The sequence below is a fragment of the Budorcas taxicolor genome, chromosome 10 (genome assembly GCF_023091745.1).
Source record: "Budorcas taxicolor isolate Tak-1 chromosome 10, Takin1.1, whole genome shotgun sequence".
Classification (NCBI taxonomy): Eukaryota; Metazoa; Chordata; class Mammalia; order Artiodactyla; family Bovidae; genus Budorcas; species Budorcas taxicolor.
Window position 1 is genome coordinate 35,273,022 of NC_068919.1, and position 20,689 is coordinate 35,293,710.

General features: G+C 41.1%; 1 protein-coding gene across 1 annotated transcript in view; it reads left to right on the top strand.

Annotated features, from left to right (window-relative positions):
* Nucleotides 1-20,689, top strand: part of NUSAP1 (nucleolar and spindle associated protein 1) — a 28,677-nt gene that overhangs the window by 2,218 nt on the left and 5,770 nt on the right. The window contains exons 2-9 of the mRNA XM_052647062.1: nucleotides 3,301-3,369; nucleotides 4,518-4,712; nucleotides 5,984-6,143; nucleotides 10,811-10,909; nucleotides 11,702-11,811; nucleotides 15,452-15,633; nucleotides 16,809-16,966; nucleotides 19,777-19,893. Of these exons, the coding sequence (XP_052503022.1) occupies nucleotides 3,301-3,369; nucleotides 4,518-4,712; nucleotides 5,984-6,143; nucleotides 10,811-10,909; nucleotides 11,702-11,811; nucleotides 15,452-15,633; nucleotides 16,809-16,966; nucleotides 19,777-19,893 (1,090 nt within the window). The remainder of the gene's footprint in view (nucleotides 1-3,300; nucleotides 3,370-4,517; nucleotides 4,713-5,983; nucleotides 6,144-10,810; nucleotides 10,910-11,701; nucleotides 11,812-15,451; nucleotides 15,634-16,808; nucleotides 16,967-19,776; nucleotides 19,894-20,689) is intronic.

A 20,689-nucleotide genomic window follows, 5' to 3' on the forward strand; every position in this document is an offset into this window, starting at 1 on the left:
GACCCTGGCTGGAGAAGATCATCTAACTTTGTTCACTGTGCTTAATTTAAATGTGACCATGAATTTAACTTATGATTTATTTGATTCTCCTACATGTCTTTGGTAGTCATTAATTTTCCCATTATTAAGGATAATTATTTCCAATCTTCCTACCTCAAATTGGCTCCCTTCCAACACTTGATGACTTCTCCTCTTAGGTCATGGAAAAACAGATGCAGTCAAGCTGAGAATTTCCTCATCTTTCCATCCCCAGACCCACCTGTTCTGTGTTATAGTAAAAGGCTGTGCCTAAGGGCAGACTGGCCGTTTGTGCTAGAGACTCCATCGCCCTCTCTGGGGCTACAACTCCTGCGATTATTCCTCTCTGCTCCATCGGTTCCTCTACTCTGCGGGCTCATTTCCATGATGTGCACAATCACATTTTATGTCAGGTTTTATTTATATTTACTTTTGTCTGCTCTGGGGTCTTCACTGCTGCTCACCAGCTTCCTCTAGTTGTGGGGAGCAGGGGCTGCTCTCTATGGCGATGCGTGGGCTTCCCACTGCAGTGGCTTCTCGCTGTGGAGCTCTAGGGCACACAGGCTTCAGTAGTTGTAGCACAGAGACTCAGTGGTTGTGGCTTGCAGCTGCTAGAGCACCTGCCTCTGCCACAGGCTCTGCGTTTCATCACTGTTTCATGTTTTCACAGCATTTTTTTTTTATTTCTTTCATTATTTAGCTCTATCAGAATCTTCATTGTGTCATGTGGGATCTTTCATTACTGCACATGGACTCTCTAGTTGTGGCCTGAGGGCTCAGTAGTTGCCCTGTGGCATGTGGGATCTCAGTTCCTGGACCAGGGATCAAACCTGAGTTCCCTGCATTGCAAGGCAGATTCTTAACCACTGGACCACCAGGGAAGTCTTTTCACAGCATTTTAAGATGTTCTAGAAATCTGTGCAGCATACAGATTTAACAATACTTTAAAATTTGCTAAGAGGATAGATTTTTTTTTTTTTCTGCAGAACCACACTACATGCAGGATCTTACTTCCCTGACCAGGAATTGAACCTGTGCCCCTTGCAGTGTAGTATGGAATCTTAACCACTGGACTACCAGGGAAGTCCCAAGAGAATAGATCTTAGGTTAAATGCTCTTACCTCCAAAAAAACCAAAACCCGCAGAATCCAAACAGGACAGTAGGCAACCTGGAGATGATAAATGGTTTGGTAGTGAAGACAGGTTCACAAGTGAAGAGCCCTCCTGCCCATGCCGGAGATGCAAGAGATGCAGGTTTGAATGGGCTGGGAAGATCTCCTGGAGGAGGGCATGGCAGCCCGCTCCAGTATTCTTGCCTGGAGAATCCCATGGACAGAGGAACCTGCCTGGCTATAGGCTGTAGGTCACAAGGAGTTGGACACGACTGAGCGACTTAGCACACAAACATGTCAATTTGTATACATTAAATATCAACAATGTCAGTCATACCTCAGTAAAGTGGTTGAGGGGGAAATAAGTCAGAAGAACCAAGAGTGCCTAATTCTGTCCTACCAATTCACCCACTTCCCAAGACAGTTTCAAAAAACAACAAGTAGAAAAGAATGTATTCCTTTATTACTACTAGTTGACATGGTGCTTGATAACCTTGACGCAGAGCCTTCAGGTAAAACTCACAGCCTAAGCACAGCCTATCCTGTGCCCAGAAGCTCAAACTAAATTGAGATCTCTGCCTCTCTTGTCTCGTTGTTATTGTTCAGTCGTTACGTCATGTCCGACTCTTTGTGACCCCCTGGACTGTAGCCTGCCAGATCCTCTGTCCATGGGATTTCCCAGGCAAGAATACTGAAGTGGACTGCCATTTCATTCTCCAGGGATCTTCTCAGCCCCGGGAATCGAATGTCTCCTGCATCTCATCCACTGAGCCACCAGGGAAACCCATTCTTGCCTGGACACATGGCCAGTTATAAATGGTACAAGCAGAGAACAGAGACTGGTAGCTGGGCCCCCCTTGAGAAGGAAGTCTGCATGGCTGGTAGAAAGAGGGAGCCCCGCCATGAGCTTGACCTTCTAAACCACAGGAAAACATAACCCATCAGATTAGTATTCCTCTTTCAGGAAAGAACTGGAAGGAAAGTTTCCCTTGGTGGAAAGAGGAACTCCCCAGAGACCTGTAACCATCCTCCTAAGACTCTGTATTTGGAGTTCTCCATCTTTGGGACTGAGCTTCCCAGGTGGTGCTGGTGGCTCAGACTGTAAAGAAGCTGCCTGCAATGGAGAAGACCTGGGTTGGATCCCTGAGTCAGGAATGTCCCCTGGAGAGGGGAATGGCTACCCACTCCAGTATTCTTGCCTGGAGAATTCTATGAACAGAAGAACCTGGTGGGCTACAGTCCATGGGGTCACAAAGAGACATGACTAAGCGACTAACACACACACACATTTTGGGGACTGCCCACATACCTCCCCCCCCACCACCACCACACACACATATGATTCACCAGGTACCCAAGCCAGAAGCCTGGGTGTAATAAAATTTCCCTTTCCCTCAGCCCCCACATTCACATTGATTTTACTTACCAGGAAGGTTTTTAATTTGTCCATGTGGCCTCAGCCCTGTTCTAGCTCAGGCCACAGTTGTCTCTGGTTTCCTACAACAGTCTCCTTGCAGGTTCCCTGTCTTCCATCCCACCCTCATCAAATGTATCATGCACATTGTAGATAGAGTCATCATCCCAAAAAATGCAGAACCCGGTGCCCTGCAACAGACTCTGTAGACTGCCTTTAAAGGTCACCCTCTTAAGAGTCTCACAAGGCCTGATAGGGTCAGGCCCACTTTCCCATATTCTCTCTCACCAGCTTGTCTAAACAGCTACCTGCTCAGCCCACACTGAACTTTAGTTCTTGAAACTGCACTCATTCTTGCCTTCCCATGCAGTTTCTTTACCCTTTTCCCTACTTCCCAGTCTCCTATTTGTTCTTCTGCCTCAGCATCTAGTCACCTCATGCCTTTATCTTAGAACTGGCATGTACATTTACCTACTGAAGTCAACCCTAGTGCAACCCTACCTATGTTCTCACACGACATGTAAGCTTCCTTATGCTGGCATTTACCCCACCGCACTGTAATTGCCACTTTCCTCTCTGACTTCCTCATTGTGCTATGAAATCTGTGGGGACAGGAACCAAGTCTATCTTGGTCATCCTACTCCAGCCTGTCTAGAGGACGTTTGATGAATACAGGAACAGGAGAAGATGTTCAATGAATCTTTCTTGCTTGTTTGATTTTTGACTCTACTGATAAGGTCTTTCACTTTTCTGCAGGCAGACAAGCTGTTAAGGGCCTTAAAAGCTCACCTTAAAAATGAAGCAAGAAAAGAAAATGAAAATCAGGTAAGTAACATTTTCATCACCTATTAAATAGCAAAACAATCAGTTAATGAATGAGAAACACAGTTGGTGATGACTTAAGACATGGTGTTCGTTACCAAAGAGATTGTTATTAGTAGTTGTAAATCCTTTCATTATTCTTATAAATGGCAAAACTGCCTCTATAGTCTGCTAAGTAAGATGTTTCAAATAAATGCAAAAGTTAATTACTAGTTGCTCATTGGAAAAGACCCTGATGCTGGGAGGGATTGGGGGCAGGAGGAGAAGGGGACAGCAGAGGATGAGATGGCTGGATGGCATCACCGACTCGATGGACACGAGTTTGGGTAAACTCCGGGAGTTGGTGATGGACAGGGAGGCCTGGCATGCTGCGATTTCATGGGGTCACAAAGAGTTGGACATGACTGAGCGACTGAACTGAAGTGTATGCCAAATTGTATGAATAGGGAGGGAACTGGATTTGAAGTCAGAAAAACCAAGTAGGAGCTCTGTCTTTTGTGTGTATGTAACCTTGGAAAACTCAAAAGTATTGATTATTAGTTTCCTGTTCTTTGAAATGGAAATAACATCTGCTCTGCTGAATTGAGTGTTATGACAGTCAAATGCAATGGAGACTATGAGAGTGACCTGTGGTAAACTATAAACTACTGCTGCTGGGAGTGATTGTCATGGCCCACACCAGAGAGTTTAGACAAGGCTTGACACCTGATTGGGTCAATGATATTAGCTGTCATTGTTAGTAGTTATAGCATAAATTAATTCATGCACTTTTAATAATTTGTGGGCATTCCCTGGTGGTCCATTGTTTGGGACTTGGCACTTTCACTGCCGTGGGCCTGGGTTCAATCCTTGGGTGGGGAACTAAGATCCTGCAAGCCGAGCAGTGCGGCCAAAAAACTAGTAATAATAATTTCCTTGTTTACATACACTAATATACCTTTGAATGCTTTGCTAGCCTAGTTTTTTAGCTTGGGTTAAGTGTGATTATTTCTTTTTGAATACTTCATAATTCTCGACTGTGCCTATAATTCCATGCTGGAGAGTTTTAAAATTATCGCTTGCATATGTAATATGTTTTTTATTCAGTTTAAATTCTGATTCTTCCTGAGCATTGTAACTGTATACATGGTAGACTAATGTCTTTTTTCCAGGATGAAATTCAAACTTCTGCATCCTCTTGTGATGAGACTGAGCTACAGACCAGCAGCCAGGGACAAGCTGAGAGGGAGCCGGATGACCATGTCACCAAAACCAGAGGAAGGCGTAAGACTGTCCACAGGAGCCCTGACTCACAGGCAAATGGAAATGTGCAAACTGAAAAGAAGCTACCACCTGTGCCCAATCTGGTATATTATCAGGGAGCTTTCTCTTATTCCCTTATGATATCAGGTGATGGTAAACACGGCCCTGAGCTCAGACCCAAGTCTGGCTTTATCATCACACCTCAGGGACTGGCACTCAGGAAGTAGTTATTAAGTACTAAGCACAGGGACTTCTCTGGTGGTCCAGTGGCTAGGACGCCATGCTTTCACTGCCAAGGGCCCAGGTTCAGTCCCTGGTTGGGGAACTAAGATCCCACTAGCTGTGGGGTGCAGCTGAAATAGAAGTATTAAGTTCAAATTAAATGTATGTTAAATAAATAGGAACATTCATTAAGTGTTTACTTAAGTGAGGTGTATAGTAAATAAGAAGGAAAGAGATATCAGTATTGAATACAATATTTTTTTTTTCCTCCTTCCTAACTTGTGCTGGGCCTGGTGATCAGCTTAGTCTTTGAGCAGTGTGGTCATGTGATTCCAGGCACTTCCCCCACTGGCTTTGAGAGGATTCTGGTTTTGTTATCCTTTCATTCATATGTAACTTTTACAAGTTGATCCTAACCTTTATGTTCTAGCTTTGTGTAGGACCTTACTCGTCAGCCTGTCGAGGTCTTTCGGTGTTGGTTTCTCCTCCCTCGGAGAGCCTCCTCTGCCATGTATGCCTTCCAGTTGTCCCTAGTATCTCCTGTGCCCAGACGCACATTCTCACAACACATGGCGAGGCAAAGAACCCGATCTGCCATTCAGAAAGAGCTTAGTCTCTTCCTTTTCTTCCTGTAACTCCTTTTCCCCCTCAATTTGGTACCTGTCTTTGGAAGACAGTGATTATTTTTTCTTTCCTTTTTTTATGTCTGACTATAGCGGTGTTTTAAATGATATTTATTTTTTTCTTTTGGCTGTGCTGGGTCTTTGTTGTGACTTGTAGGCTCCTCTTTGCAGTTCACTGGCTTAGTTTCCCTGCAGCATGTGGGATCTTAGTTCCCCAGCCCGGGATTGAACCCATGTCCCCTGCACTGGAAGCCGGATTCTTAACCACTGGACTACCAGAGAAGTCCCTAATGATATTTTTTTCAATTGAGGTATAATTGACACATAACACACTATCAGTTTTGGGTGTACAATGTAATGATTCAATATTTGGGGTGATCATTTCACAGTATATACAGTGTCCAGTTAACATCCATCTCCTCTCATAGTTAAATTTTTCTTGTGATGAGACCTTTTCAGATTTACTCATGGCAGTTTTCAAATGTGATTACTTGACATTTAAATCATTTATCTTGTTTTAAAATTTCTAGCAGAATCATTCAGAGATAAAGATATGTGGCCCTACTGAATCCCAGAATCAAGAAAAGCATGAAAACCAGGTTCTCAGAACTGCTGTGGAAGTTCCTTCTCTACCAAGTGAGAGTCAAGGAGATGAGAATGCAGTGTCCTCAGGAAAACACGGAACAGATGGTATGCGAGTAATTTTTTAAAAATCTAAAATTGCTAGGGTGACTGCTTTATTTCCCTAGGACTGCCATAACAAAGTGCCACAAACTGGGCAACTTAGAAATTCATTCTCGCACAGTTCTGGAGGCTAGAGTCTAAAATTAAGCTGCCAGTAGAGCCATTCTCTTCCACATTGAGGAGAATCCTTCCTGGCCGCTTTGAACCTCTGGTGGTGGTTATAGACCTTGGCTTCCAGCTAAATCTCTGCCTCTTGGTCATGTGGCATTCTCTCTGTGTGTTGTTTTCTTTATATTGTTGGCTTAAAAGGACACCAGTTATATTGGATTGTGTGTGTCATGTCTGGCTCTTTGCAACCCCATGGACTGTAGCCCACCAGGTTCCTCTGTTCATGGGATTCTCCAGGCCAGAATATTGGAGCAGGTTGCCATTTCCTACTCTAGGGGATCTTCCTGACCCAGGGATCGAACCCTACGTCTCTTGCATCTCCTGCATTGGCAGGCAGATTCTTTATCACTGCACCACGTGGGAAGCCCAGGTCTATCCCCGTGACCTCAGCTTAAGTTGATTACATCTACAAAGAACCTTTCCAAATAAGGTCATTGCACAGTTACCTGAGATTAAGACTTCAGCATATCTCTTTCGGGAAAACCATTCCTCCCATTATAGCACTATATAGAATTTCCAAGGGTTCTGCAGTGAGAGCAAAAGTTAGAACCAAGTATAGCAGGCCATCAGGTCACCTTTAACACCTGGTAGAAACCAGATAAGAGTGATAACTGGCAAGTTTCAGGCAGTTAATCTCTAGGCAGGATGAGGGGAACCCACATTCTACCGATTAGCTCCTTCTGGCCTGGTCCAGAGACAGGTACAAAGGCCTGTTAGCCCCCTCGAGTAGGACAATTAAAAGGGATCTTCATGGTCTACCTTCCCAGCAGTGTGACTGTTTTATTATGATGAATGTATATTTTACTTAGTCTGTAACCTAAAAGCTTCTTCTCTAAACTTTTTCAACTAAATGTTTGTTTCAGTAAAGCCAGAAGACATTCCTGGCAGTTCAGTGGTTAGGACTCCTTGATTCCACTGAGTGGGGCGTGGGTTCTATCCCTGGTCGGGGAATTAAGATCCTGCATGGTTCATGGTGTGGCCACCAAAAAAAAAAAGACCAGAAAACTTCAGTTCCCCTTTACCTAACAGGACTTGGTGCTTTCTGATTTCATTCCTCAGGAAGCCTGCCAGTGGCAGCAGTGTTTCAGTGTTTGCTTCATCCCAGTAGTCAGTCTGGGACCTGATATCTTCCTGAGGGGACTGAGAGAGAAATGATACACTCACATCCACCAAGCAGTTTAATGCAGAATTTCTAGCGTTGAGCCTTCCATCTTCCCCAGCATTTTGAATGTGTTACTAAATTCAGAAAGTTAAAGGAGTACAGGTTCTGATTCAGTAGGTCTGAGGTGAGCTTGAAATTCTGCAGATTTAATAAGCATCCCCAGGTAATTCTGATGCATATGCCTCATAAATGCACTTTGAAATCTTGAGACGAGGAGAATGTAAAGGAGTCAGAGGTGGGTGTAGAATTACAAATGTCTGGTATTCCACCAGTCATGTTGTCTAGAAGAGTTACCTCTAGGACCCAGTTTTGAAGGCATGGGAAAAATGAGGGTAGATCCTGTAAGTCAGGTTTGCTCACTGAAGTGCGGGCTGTTTGAAGGAGAAAAATCGGATCATGTAGTTTCTGGTGAGAGGAATTTTTTAAATTTTATTTTGACATAATTTTAGACAGTAACAAGAGTTCCTATATATCTCTCACCTAGATTTCACAAATATTAATATTTTGCCATACTTGCTTTATTCTTATATATATATATATACTAATATGTGTTGTATACATTTTTTCATAAACTGCTTGAGAGTAAGTTTCAGATATGTGCCTTTTTACCCCTAAATATTTCTGTGTGTTTCTTAAAACATAAGGACTTTTTCTCACAAATGTACAGAGTGCAGTTCATATTCCACATGATAGTTAACCTCTAACAAACAACCACTTGTCAAGGTTTGGTATAGTATCAAAGAAGAATATCCACAATTATCTTAAAAGGTCATTAAATAGTCTTCACTTTTAACCACATAGCTGTATATGGCAAAATTTGTTTTCATATATTACTTCAGTTCAGTTCAGTTTCTCAGTCGTGTCTGACTCTTTGCGACCCCCTGAATCGCAGCACACCAGGCCTCCCTGTCCATCACCATCTCCCGGAGTTCACTCAGACTCATGTACATTGAGTCAGTGATGCCATCCAGCCATCTCATCCTCTGTCGTCCCGTTCTTCTCCTGCCCTCAATCCCTCCCAGCATCAGAGTCTTTTCCAATGAGTCAGCTCGTCACATGAGGTAGCCAAAGTATTGGAGTTTAAGCTTTAGCATCATTCCTTCCAAAGAACACCCAGGGCTGATCTCCTTGCAGTCCAAGGGACTCTCAAGAGTCTTCTCCACCACCACAATTCAAAAGCATCAATTCTTCGGGGCTCAGCTTTCTTCACAGTCCAGCTCTCGCATCCATACATGACCACTGGAAAATCCATAGCCTTGACTAGACGGACCTTTGTTGGCAAAGTAATGTCTCTGCTTTTCAATATGCTATCTAGGTTGGTCATAACTTTTCTTCCAAGGAGTAAGCGTCTTTTAATTTCATGGCTGCAGTCACCACCAACCAGAACAATATATCACAATATAGTGTATGCAGAAGCAGATGAGAGAATTCAGCTGCCTTTTATTATCAGATGTTAAAGAAATTGTAAAAGAAAAGAAAAAATAACCACTCTACTCATTTTTTTTATTTAGAAACTTTTGTCATTTTTAATTATGTTAAGGAAGGAAAGCTATGATCAACCTAGATAGCATATTTAAAAGCAGAGACATTACTTTGCCAGCTAAGGTCCGTCTAGTCAAGGCTATGGTTTTTCCAGTGGTCATGTATTGATGTGAGAGTTGGACTGTGAAGAAGGCTGAGCGCCGAAGAATTGACGCTTTTGAACTGTGGTGTTGGAGAAGACTCTTGAGAGTCCCTTGGACTGCAAGGAGATCCAACCAGTCCATTCTAAAGGAGATCAGCCCTGGGAGTTCTTTGGAAGGAATGATGCTAAAGCTGAAACTCCAGTACTTTGGCCACCTCATGCGAAGAGTTGACTCATTGGAAAAGACTCTGATGCTGGGAGGGATTGGGGGCAGGAGGAGAAGGGGACAACAGAGGATGAGATGGCTGGATGGCATCACTGATTCGATGGACGTGAGTCTGAGTGAACTCCAGGAGCTGGTGATGGACAGGGAGGCCTGGCGTGCTGAGATTCATGGTGTCGCAAAGAGTTGGACACGACTGAGCGACTGAACTGACTGAACTGATAGCGGGTATATTTTTAGTTAATCAAATAGCTTTAAATGTCTTAATTTTAAGTCTAGTATGGTATATATTGATACATGAACAAAAACTCTTTGGGGTCCTCAATTTTTGAGAGGATGGAGGCATCCTGAGGCTACAAAGTATGAGACTTGATAACTAACCTTATTTAGACAGACCTTATTTAGGTTTCATCCCAGCAATGTCCCTTAAAACAAAGGCAGACTCATCCTTGACATTTCGTTGCCATGCCTCTTTAAACTACTTTAATATGGAACAGTTCTTCAGCCTTCCTTTGTCTCCCAGTTTGTTGACATTTTTAAAATATAGACCAGTTTCTTGGGTCCTCTGACTTAGTTTGTCTAATGTTGTTGATGGTTAGAATCAGATCATGCCCTATTGGCAGGAACCCCACAAACTAAGACACAGTGTCCTTCATCGTCAGCACCCCAGAGGGCTCAGGTATTGGTTTGTCCTATGACCAGTCTTGTTAACATGCATCACTTGGTTATGGAGGTGTCTGCTAGGTGGTTCCTTTGTTGTAGTTATTATATTTTCATTTATAATAAGCATGCTGTGAAGAGTGGCTCTGACTCTTTATATATCCTATTTCATGGCCAAGGTCCAAGCAAAAGCCACTCCAGCTCTATCCATTCATTCTTTTGTCTTGTTTTTTAGATGCATTGGGAAACGTTAAGGATGTATGACTTCATAAGTAGCATTTCTTGAAAAGTGACTTACACAGTATTTAGTAGATTGCCTCAAGCTAAAAATGATATTAGAATGTGGAAGATAAGTAGAGGGAAATAGCAACCATTATACACATCATGATCTTAACTAGATTTAAAGAACAAAAGCAAAACAAGCATAGAAGCAAAGGACCTGAGAAAATATACCAGAATAATAGTGTTTCTTAGGCTGGTGGAATTGTGTGATTTTTATCGTTCTCATTAAAACATCTAGACGTGTTCATAGCAAAAGTTCTGGAAAAAGTGTTTTTAAATTTCTGATAGGCTTATATAGCTATACAGGAAGCACAGAATTTCTGTCTGCTTGGAATATGAGCTAAAAATGTGGTGATGCTATAATTAATTCTTTGTGCTCCTTACATTCTATTTCTCCCACAACCTTGGCAGAGACTACCACGTGAAAATGCTTCATGTTAACTTACATTTTTTTTAATTGAAGTATAATTGCTTTACAGTGTTAGTTTCTGTTACATTTCTTCATGGGAATAATTTTTAGAAATCTTTCATTAGTTCTGAATCTTTGGATTCAGGTAATGAAGATCCACGGGTACCTTCAAAAAGAAAGAAGTCTCTCTACACAGATGGGTTTTCCAAACCTGGAAAAAATAAAACCACAAGCACTACTCCAAGTAAGTTACTCTGTTGCCTGGCCCATAGAATGTTGGTTGTGGGTATATTTAGAGTGCTTAAAATGCTGCTGAGCGTGTATTAGAAATTCTATTACTTATTCCTAGAGAATGTAATCAGTTAGAATCGCAGAGCCGAGGTAAAGTGTTGCCCGTCTTGGCCTGCCTTACAGCCCTGAGCTAAGAATGTCTCTTACAGTTGTAAAGCATTGTATAAAAGAAGGAACATAACTGAGAGACCACATTGTGTGTGGCTGTCAAGCATAATATATTTATCGTCTGCCCCTTTACAGACAAAATTTGCCAATCCTTGGCATAGAGCTTTCTTAGCATTATGCTTAGTCACTCAGTCGTGTCGAACTCATTTCGACCCCATGGACTGTAGCCCACCAGGCTCTGTCCATGGGGTTCTCCAGACAAGAATGCTGGCGTGGGTTGCCATTCCCTTCTCTTCTTAGCATTATAAAATGTCAAATTTAAGTAAAGGCCATTAATGAATTGGTGATGTGGAGGACAAATCTGTTAATCTTTTCTTATCCTCTGGACTAAACCAAGATGTCAGTAGGCAGTGAAATGGGGAGATTGTCAGTATTTGATAGTTTATAAGATGAATATGCTTTTCTCCTGAGTTTCCAAAAACTTAATGTTTTGAAATTAAAATTTTAGCAAAAATGATGTTTGAAGTTGAATATTAGAATGCTGAGATGAGAATGAATGTTAACAGAAAAACATAAGGAAGGTGAATAAATGGATTTTGTCTTGTTATTAATTTTCATATTTGGGGAAATATTCTAGACTTTAAGAAGCTTCACGAGGCTCGTTTTAAGGAAATGGAGTCCATTGATCAATATGTTGAGAGAAAAAAGAAATATTTTGAAGAACACAATTCATTTAATGAACTGAAGGTATGCTGATAAAATTATGTTCTTAGTGGTACTGTTTGATTTTAATGTTGATACTGTGTATTACATAGCATGGTTAATACAACTAGCTTTCTATTATTCTATTACTGGAATAGATTTGAGTTTAATGTATCTTTATTATTTTAAATTTGTTTTTGAGAATTTTCAAAACCCTCCAGATAAAGCAGTGAATCTTTACTATAAAAAATAGTTCAAAAGAAAGAAAAAACATTAAGAAAATATAACTTTAAAAATTTTTTTAAATAGAAAAATATTTAAACAGGAAGAAGAAAGGAAGAAGTCCAAAATAGCAATAAGTTACTCTGTTTTCCACAATCAGACATTGTGCCTATCACTTTTGTTGGGGAAAAGCTGGTTTATGGCTGAAGCCACCTTCTTTTCCTGTCTCTAACCCAAAGGGAAAAGGGGTGACTAACAGTGGCTAGCTTGAAGGCTTACTGTCATAACTGAGCTTCCTGGACTGGGTCCCTTAAGACCAGATAGTGCTGAACTTGAACTCTTTTGAGTAAGAGAAGGTGAAGTCAACCCTGAGGTTGAGTTAGCAGAAGCGTAGTGAGTTAATAACATCCCAGGAAGTCGATGTTACTGTCTTACATGGTATCTGGTGTTAAAGGGGTGCCTCACATTTGGATGGGAAACATTTTTTAATTTAATAATACATAATAGTGAAAGTGAAGTCGCTCAGTCATGTCCGACTCTTTGCGACCCCATGGACTGTAGCCTACCAGGCTTCTCCATCCGTGGGATTCTCCAGGCAAGAATACTGGAGTGGGTTACCATTTCCTTCTCCAGGGGATCTTCCCGACCCAGGGATCGAACCGTGGTCTCCCGCATTAGAGGCAGACACTTTAACCTCTGAGCCACCACCTGCCTATTTCTCAAAGAATTTGAGCCAGTTTGTGGTATTACAGCATAATACAGTATAAAGCTGTTCTAAAAAGGGCAGAAAATGAGCCTTGTTAGCAGGTACAGTGTCTGCTATATCAGTTACTGAGTTGAGTTTTGAGTTTTCTGATACCCATGGCAATGGGCAAATGCACTGGACAATAAGCTCTAAATAATTTTTAAAAAATACATGTGGTTCTTAGAGACTTAATCTTGGATAATAAATGTTCAATTGAACAGTGTTTATAAAACCACTGTTACCACAGTTGAAGACAGTGTTATCAACCTTCTAGCAAGTAGGAGCATCCCCACCCAACTCAAGGCATTAAACATCTCCATCCCTTCATACTGATCTAACAACATGGGTGGACAATCCAGAGAAGAAATACTCAGTATGTCCATAAGGAGACTTTTAAATTTTAACAAGGGCTAAGTTTCACAGCATTCATTACTGAATACTGGGACAAGAGGTCCATCCTGGGAGTGAAGGAGAAGGGGAGTGGCCTGCTGATGCTTTACAGAAAGTAGATAGCTTCTTTCTCTGCACAGGCATGAGCTAGCTGCAAATATGCCTGGAAAGAGAGCCACTCATTTTCCTTACCAAGAAGCTGAGTCTACTTAAAAACTTTATTAAAAGTCAAGCTTTCTGTACACATGATATGGATGAATTAATTTTCTAGGTAAAAGTTAAGGGCAGAACAACTGCTTTAACCATAAACTTGAGTGTAGCCTTGAAGATGTGTTGAATAAATGAGTAGCTTATCTTGTTTCTTAGTTGATAGTCCCATCTGAATGAGTTTAGTTCTACAAATCCCACCCCGGTGTCACTGTTTAATCAGGAATTAGCTGATGAGATGGGCTATTTGGTATGATCTATTTGCAGACTAAATAAAAAACAATGATAGTGACTTCACCATAGCTAATATGGTTTTCTTAACAGTTGATACGTTTGGAGGTTGGTCTTTTGGAGAGTGATGGACAGTAAGAAGTGAGCAGAGTTCTAGAGAGAATCATCTGGCTGTGACTAATGACTGTCTCCATGATTAGTTGCCTGATGGCTCCTCCAGAATGGGATCCCAAACTTTGTGCCCCAAGATGCTTGTTTACTTTGCTAACAGTGGGAATGATCAAATTTTTTAATCTTTGATAATATATTAAAAAAAAATTGAATTTGCATTTCTCTGATCATCAGATGTTACTTGTTCATGTCATAAATCTTTGTATGATATAATTGGCAGGTTTTCTGTGAATTTGCTTTTTCTTAATTTTTGCCAATTTATGAGCCACTTATCTATATGAATGATGAATATTATGTATTATGTGTTCTAAATACTTTCCCATAGTTTATCTTTTTAACTGTACTAATGGTATCTTACTTTGTGGAAGGTTTTATTGTTTTATTAAACTTTACAACTTTTCCTTTTAAAACTGAGGAAAAGTTTTGTGTTGTCCTTCTTGTCCCAAGATCATAAAAATATGCTTTTATTTTACTGCTTTTATTATTTTCCCTATGTTAATCTTCAACCCACATTTTTATTTTTATGTATGTTATGATTGAGCTCCTTGCTTTGTTAAAACAGGATTTTTTTTGCTAAAAGAAAGGGAGAAATTTATTAGATACATTGCAAACAAAATAGTGCTACTAGAGTCAGCATAATATTCTACCTGAAAAGCCAGAAAGATTGGTACTCACTGTGAGTAGAATCACTTAAACATTTTAAGTTGCTCAAGCAAAGATGCAGAGTTGATGGTTTTGGCACCAAGTGAATTGTGAGGAGACAGTGTAGAAAGTGGGAATTTTAGGAGAAAGAAGAAAACAAATGGTGTGATTACATATAACAGTATACTTAATACATCTAACCTGAGTTCTTAGCTTACGGTAAAGATACATATTTACTAAATATTTTATTTTTAAATTTGTCTTACAACATGAATCTCTTCTGCTTATATGTTGAAATGAGAGCTTAATGTAATTCTCTGCTTCCTTGTATTATGTCACAGGCTATCATCAGAGTGTTTCTTTTGGCTCTACATTGTCAATTCCAGTAGTCCTGTTTCTGTTGTCAGTTAGTGAAGTTAGATTTCTTCTGCCTGCAGCAGAGCTTAGACTAATGATACTAGACTAGTAAAACATTCCATCATTCTTTGTGCTTTGACTGTATCTAAAACAGATAACATAAGTGAAACCCTTCCCTGCTGTTTTATAGAGAGCATTCCCCTTCCTCTCTTCTTTTTCTTTAGGTTTTTAAAAAAGAGCTTTAAAAAGCTATCGGAGAGCTAGGGTTGGGTTGGGGAGTAATTATTTGTAGATTTCATAACCTTTTTACACAGTAGGTTCTTCTTTGAGTTTATATTTAATAAACTGCATATCATGCTGTCAAAGGAACCATCTTTCCAAGAGAACCATTTATCCCCCGTCTCTGGCCATGGGAGACTGTTTAGCCACCTGCTTTCTCTAGTGAGAAAATACCTGGGGACATGGGAGCTGCAAAGGGCTTTCTGTAACACAGCACAACTAGAAGTTTCTGTTAAATCAGAGCCATCTTCGCAGCACAGGTGTAGAAAACCGCCCAGCCTGCCAGGCAGATAGGATGGGGTGAGGTAGTAGACAAGGAAGGATGACAGGGTTAAAAGTGAGGATGAAACGGGATGAATGGGGCACTCTCCTGCACTTTGCCGGAGAGACAATACTGTCTAAGAGGCCAGGCTTTAATGTGCTGCGTTTCGGGTTCTCCAGAGGCAGCCCGTCGCTAAGGGAGTGCCGGCAACTCCAGTTCCTGCCCGAGGAAGACTCTCCGTGGCTTGTACCCCTGGCAGCCAGCAGCGCTCTCAAGGCCGGCCCCACGCAGGCCGGAGCACCTTGTGTGTGAAGGGGTCAGCCAAGCACTCTGCTCTGTCGGCAGCTAAGATGAATGTCAGGTAAAGAAGAGCTCCAAACTGGAATCCAGGGTGAGGTCTCAAGGCTTTATTGCTTTTCATACATTTCAGGAGGACTACATCAAATGTTTTAGAGTGGATGAAAAAGGAGAAAGGATTGGAATAGAAAGATAAGCAAACATTTAAGTTAATCTTTTTTCCTTTAAATTTGTGTTTTCTTGTTTTATCCAACTTTCCTAACATTTGATTAATAAGTAAAGATAGAAAAAATAATATTGATATTTTACTTTATTAATTTAATGTATGCCTGCAAAAATGTCTATGGAAATTTTTCCATTGACTTAAATATCAAGTTGAAGCTGAAAATGTCTCAGTATGGTGAACTAAAGAACTGACTCATCCTGAAATGTGAACATTGTAGCCCACTAGGTAGTGCAGCAGCATAGCCATCTCATGCCCTGTTAATCCCTGTTTTCTTTGCTTATGCCTTTCCTGGCATCAGGGTAGCCCTCAACTATGACCGTCCCCACAGAGGAAGATCTTCAGGCTCCTTTTTTCTTTATTAAGGGCATTGCTGCCTTTAATAGAAGTGGTGCATGGGTAATACTTCCCCAACATGTGCAATATCAGACACAGTTTTTAAAAGCTGAAAAATGCCCTTGAGTTTGGAATTCTATTTATTGAGTTAGCTTGGAATATGAGGTACCTATGCTTGGCAGTTCTGATTGTATTTAATATTTAAGAACACCATGGTCAAGGGCTAGTCCTTGCTTCCTGCAGGGTACAGAACAGCCTGGACACAGTAGCAGAACCATTCCTACACATCTATTTTCTTAATTCTGTTGTAGAGTCATAGTGGTCTCCCAGTCCCTCTGACTTGCCCTCATCAGGAGGCGAAAGGGAGCTTCTCCAGGTACACCTGAAACTTGAGGCCCTTAGGTGTCTCCTTTGAATTCTGCTTTATACTGTCATTGGCCAAGGCAGGGAGAGTACAGAGTACAAAACCGTATTTTACAAGTAACAGAAGTTGATAAATGACTTGCTGTAGCATCATTGTTTAAAAACATTCACATTCTGTGAAAGAGGTTCATTTGTATAACAGGTTATACTGAGGCCCTTTCAGTGCTTGGTGATGGGTAGGTGGTGGTGTTTATAAGCGCAGCCCAAGTTACTCTTGACACAGGTACTCATGTCTTATTCTATTCTGTCCTATTTAGGTTTTCAGCTGCTACTAAAGATAATGAGCATAAGCGTTCACTGACCAAGACTCCAGCCAGAAAGTCTCCACATGTGACCATGTCTGGGAATACCCCAAAAGGCCAGGCTGTGCTCGGGACACACAAGTTAAAGACCACAAGGGGTGAATCTGTTGCTGGTAAAGAGACAACACACACACACACACACACACACACACACACACACACTTCTGCTTCATTTTTAAGCCATGTGACATCCTAATAGGATTGTTTCCTTAAAGCCTCTCCATATCTATAGAATCAAAAGCAAAAATTTCTCCATAGCATTTATACTTGTGAGGGAAATGCCAGAGACACAGATGAAAACCTGATACCCCTGCCCAAGGTCTCCATCCTGTCTAAGACAAGCCCCAAGACGGTGACCCTCCCTGGAGAACACTTGGCCCACTCTGGTACTCTTGCCTTGAAAATCCCATGGATGGAGGAGCCTGGTGGGCCGCAGTCCACGAGGTCACTAAGAGTCGGACACGACTGAGCGACTTCACTTTCACTTTTCACTTTAATACATTGGAGAAGGAAATGGCAACCCGCTCCAGTGTTATTGCCTGGAGAATCCCAGGGACAGGGCAGCCTGGTGGGCTGCCATCTATGGGGTCTCACAGAGTCGGACACGACTGAAGCAGTTTAGCAGCAGCAGCAGAGATTAGGGGGAGGATCACAGCACTCATTATAGCCTCTGAATGGTTCTGCCAGACCCTGAAACTAACAGGACCCAGAGTTCGTGGAATAAATGCCATGCTATTGACTGGTAGTAGGGTGTATAAGCCAGAATGAGCCATATAAACAACCTTCTACACCCTGTCTACTTAATCATCGCCTACAAAGACCAGGTGGTTTTCAAAAGAACAGTGCAATAGGAGTGTGAGGGTTTAAAACATTATCACCAACAGGTTAAGGCCTGTATTAGAACTGAGTGTATCAAAATTCTCTTGAGAGTTCTGCTGAATGTCAGGCAAGAGGGGCCTTGGTTCCCTGAGACCAGAGTAATCCAGCAGGAGTTCAGACTAGAGGAGAATATTGTTGTTGGTAATAATCAGTGTGGAGACTGGATTTTTTCATGCCTTTCACACCTAAATTAAAGATCAAATCGTGAGACTGACAACTGCATTTCAAGAGAGTGCAGAGGTAGGAACAGAAAATGTATGATTCTTCCTGTATATCACCTCTGTCATTCCCATTTACCCTTAATCTTTTCTATACCAGCAAGCAAACATCCCCTATAACATGCTAAATCATCCTGTAAAAGGGGAAGAAAGTTTGGGCAGAAAGCAGGGCTAAAAAAATGAAGACTAAACTTCCTTAAGATGGGACTCTTGTCATTTTACATGGGACATGAGCCACTGAGCAGTAGCCACCTGCCTAATACTGAGCAAGGCCCCACAAATGCCCACAGATAAGGACATGAGGAAGAATCTACCTCTATGCCATATCCTGAGTTTTCTCCTCTAGGTTACTCAGGAGTGTGCCCAGCCGGGATGGGATAGTTTTCTTTCCCCATTTATCAAATACAAATTTCATGTAGATGAAATCAAACTGATTTGTTTCTAATGATTTGCTTTATTCACTCTGTATGTTTCAAGAACCATACTGATAAATGAGCTAAAGTTCATTCATTTTCACTGTGTTTTTCAATGGTGTGGATATATTTCAACTTGTCCATTTCACTGCTCATGGACCAGCTGGTATTTCTGACTTTTATTTTTTTAATATTTATTTACTCATTTATTTTCGGCTGTGTTGGGTCTTAATTGCAGCACGTGGGCTCTCTAGCTGTAGCACATGGGCTCCAGAGTGCGTGGTCCATAGCTGTGGCGGACAGTAGATGCGGCGAGCTGGCTTAGGTGCCCTGCAGCCTGGGGCATCTCAGTTCCCCGACCAGGGATCAAGCCTGAGACCCTGTGAACAATTTTTATTGTTTTATATAGTATAACTATGACCATTGTGGAACACATTTCCTATCCATGTATAAGAGTTTCTCAAAACTAGGAGGTCTGCTGGATAGTAAGGTATGCAGACACTTACATTACTGGTTGAATTGTACCAGTACATCCTCTCATCAGCAGTGTGACAGCCCCATTGTTCCCCTCCTTACCAAAACTTGATAGCAACACAGTGGAACGGCTTCAGCACCGGGGCTTTCTGCTTTTCTGTGTTGTTTCACTAGGTGTTCCTAGATCCTGGTTACTTGTTCACATATTCAGGCAAGTACCAACATTTGACAGTGGCCTGAATGCAACCTGTAAGGGGAAAGGATTATAAAATGTGTCAGATATATGCTGCCCAACTGTAGCAAAAATGTGGCTTACCAAATTATACCATTCTGATATGTTTTTAACTTTATGTTACAAAAATTCACATTCTTCACATTCACTTTCTATAACAGCCTTCATTAGTGAAAATCAGAGCCATGGACCTTTTAATCTCTATGTGATTATGTTCCCTGCAGGCTTTATCTCTATTTGTGTTAATGAAAATGTCACTATTAATAATATATAACTTTTTAAAAGGGTAGGGAATTCCCTGGTGGTCCAGTGGTTGGGACGGCGAACTTCCACTGCAGAGAGTGCAGGTTCTATCCCTTGGTTAGGGAACTAAGATCCAGCATGCTACGCAGTGCTGCCCCAAAAAAGGGTAAATAATATCAGGCAAACAGCCTGAAAATTTACCCAGTTAATTTTTTTTAGTTGAAATATAGTTGATTCAGTGTTATGTTACTCTCAGGTATACAGCAAAGTGATTCAATTATACATATAAAAACAGATATATATAGCCTTTTTGAGATTCCTTTCCCTTTTAGGTTATTACAAAATATTGAATATAGTTTCCTGTGCTATATAGTAGGTCCAAGATTGAGCAGTGATACTTTAATAAAATAAAAACTTTAGCAGGTCTTTTACTCTAATTAAACCCTTGGATTTTGTTATTTTAGTTATTACCCCGTTCAAGTTGACAACTGAGGCAGCGCAGACTCCAACCTCCCATAAAAAACCAGTGTTTGATCTCAAAGCAAGTTTGTCTCGTCCTCTCAACTATGAGCCGCACAAAGGTATGTGGGAATGTTTTGAGGTTCAAGAGTTAAGATTAAACAGTTATGCATCTGACGATATGAAAAATCCTAGTGACTCAGTGGAAGCCATACTTGGCGTAGAATTCCTGCCTCTGCCCTGTGTCCACGTGACCCGTAATTTAAAAACTATCCACTGAACAAATACTAAATAATTCACTTATATTTTTGCTAACCAAAAACAGTTTCTAATCAGTGTTGCTAAAAAGCATTAATAAAACTTCAGCCAAAAGCAAGAAACTTGAGTATTTCTATGGGTAAATGAATGTTTTCTTTATAGTTTTTAAAGGATCCTAGGCTGAGGACCACTGGTCAAACCACCTGAGACATTTATTGGCCAAATGTCTCTCTTGGGCATATATTAAAGTTCTTCACATGCACTTAAAACATCAGCAATTAATATGATCTATATGTCAGTGCTTCTGGAATTATTTTAAAACAAACTTCCTATAAAAATCATGTTTATGTAAGTGTTTAAATTACTAATCTTAATGCAACAAATATAATAAAAACTAAGTCTTATTTAGAGGTAAGAGTCAAGCTGAACCATGGTTTAAAAAAACTTCTCCCACTGCATTTTTCCACCCCAAGTTTTCCCATCTGTGGCAATGGCACTTCTCTAACCACGTGTCAGGGCAGACGTCTGGGAGTGATCTTTGGCTGTCTACTCTCCTTGACACCATACGCAGGCCTCTCAACTCCATCTTTGAAACTGATCTGTAATTTGACCACTTTTTACCCCTTTATGGCTACTGCCTTTGGTCCTAGTCAGATCATC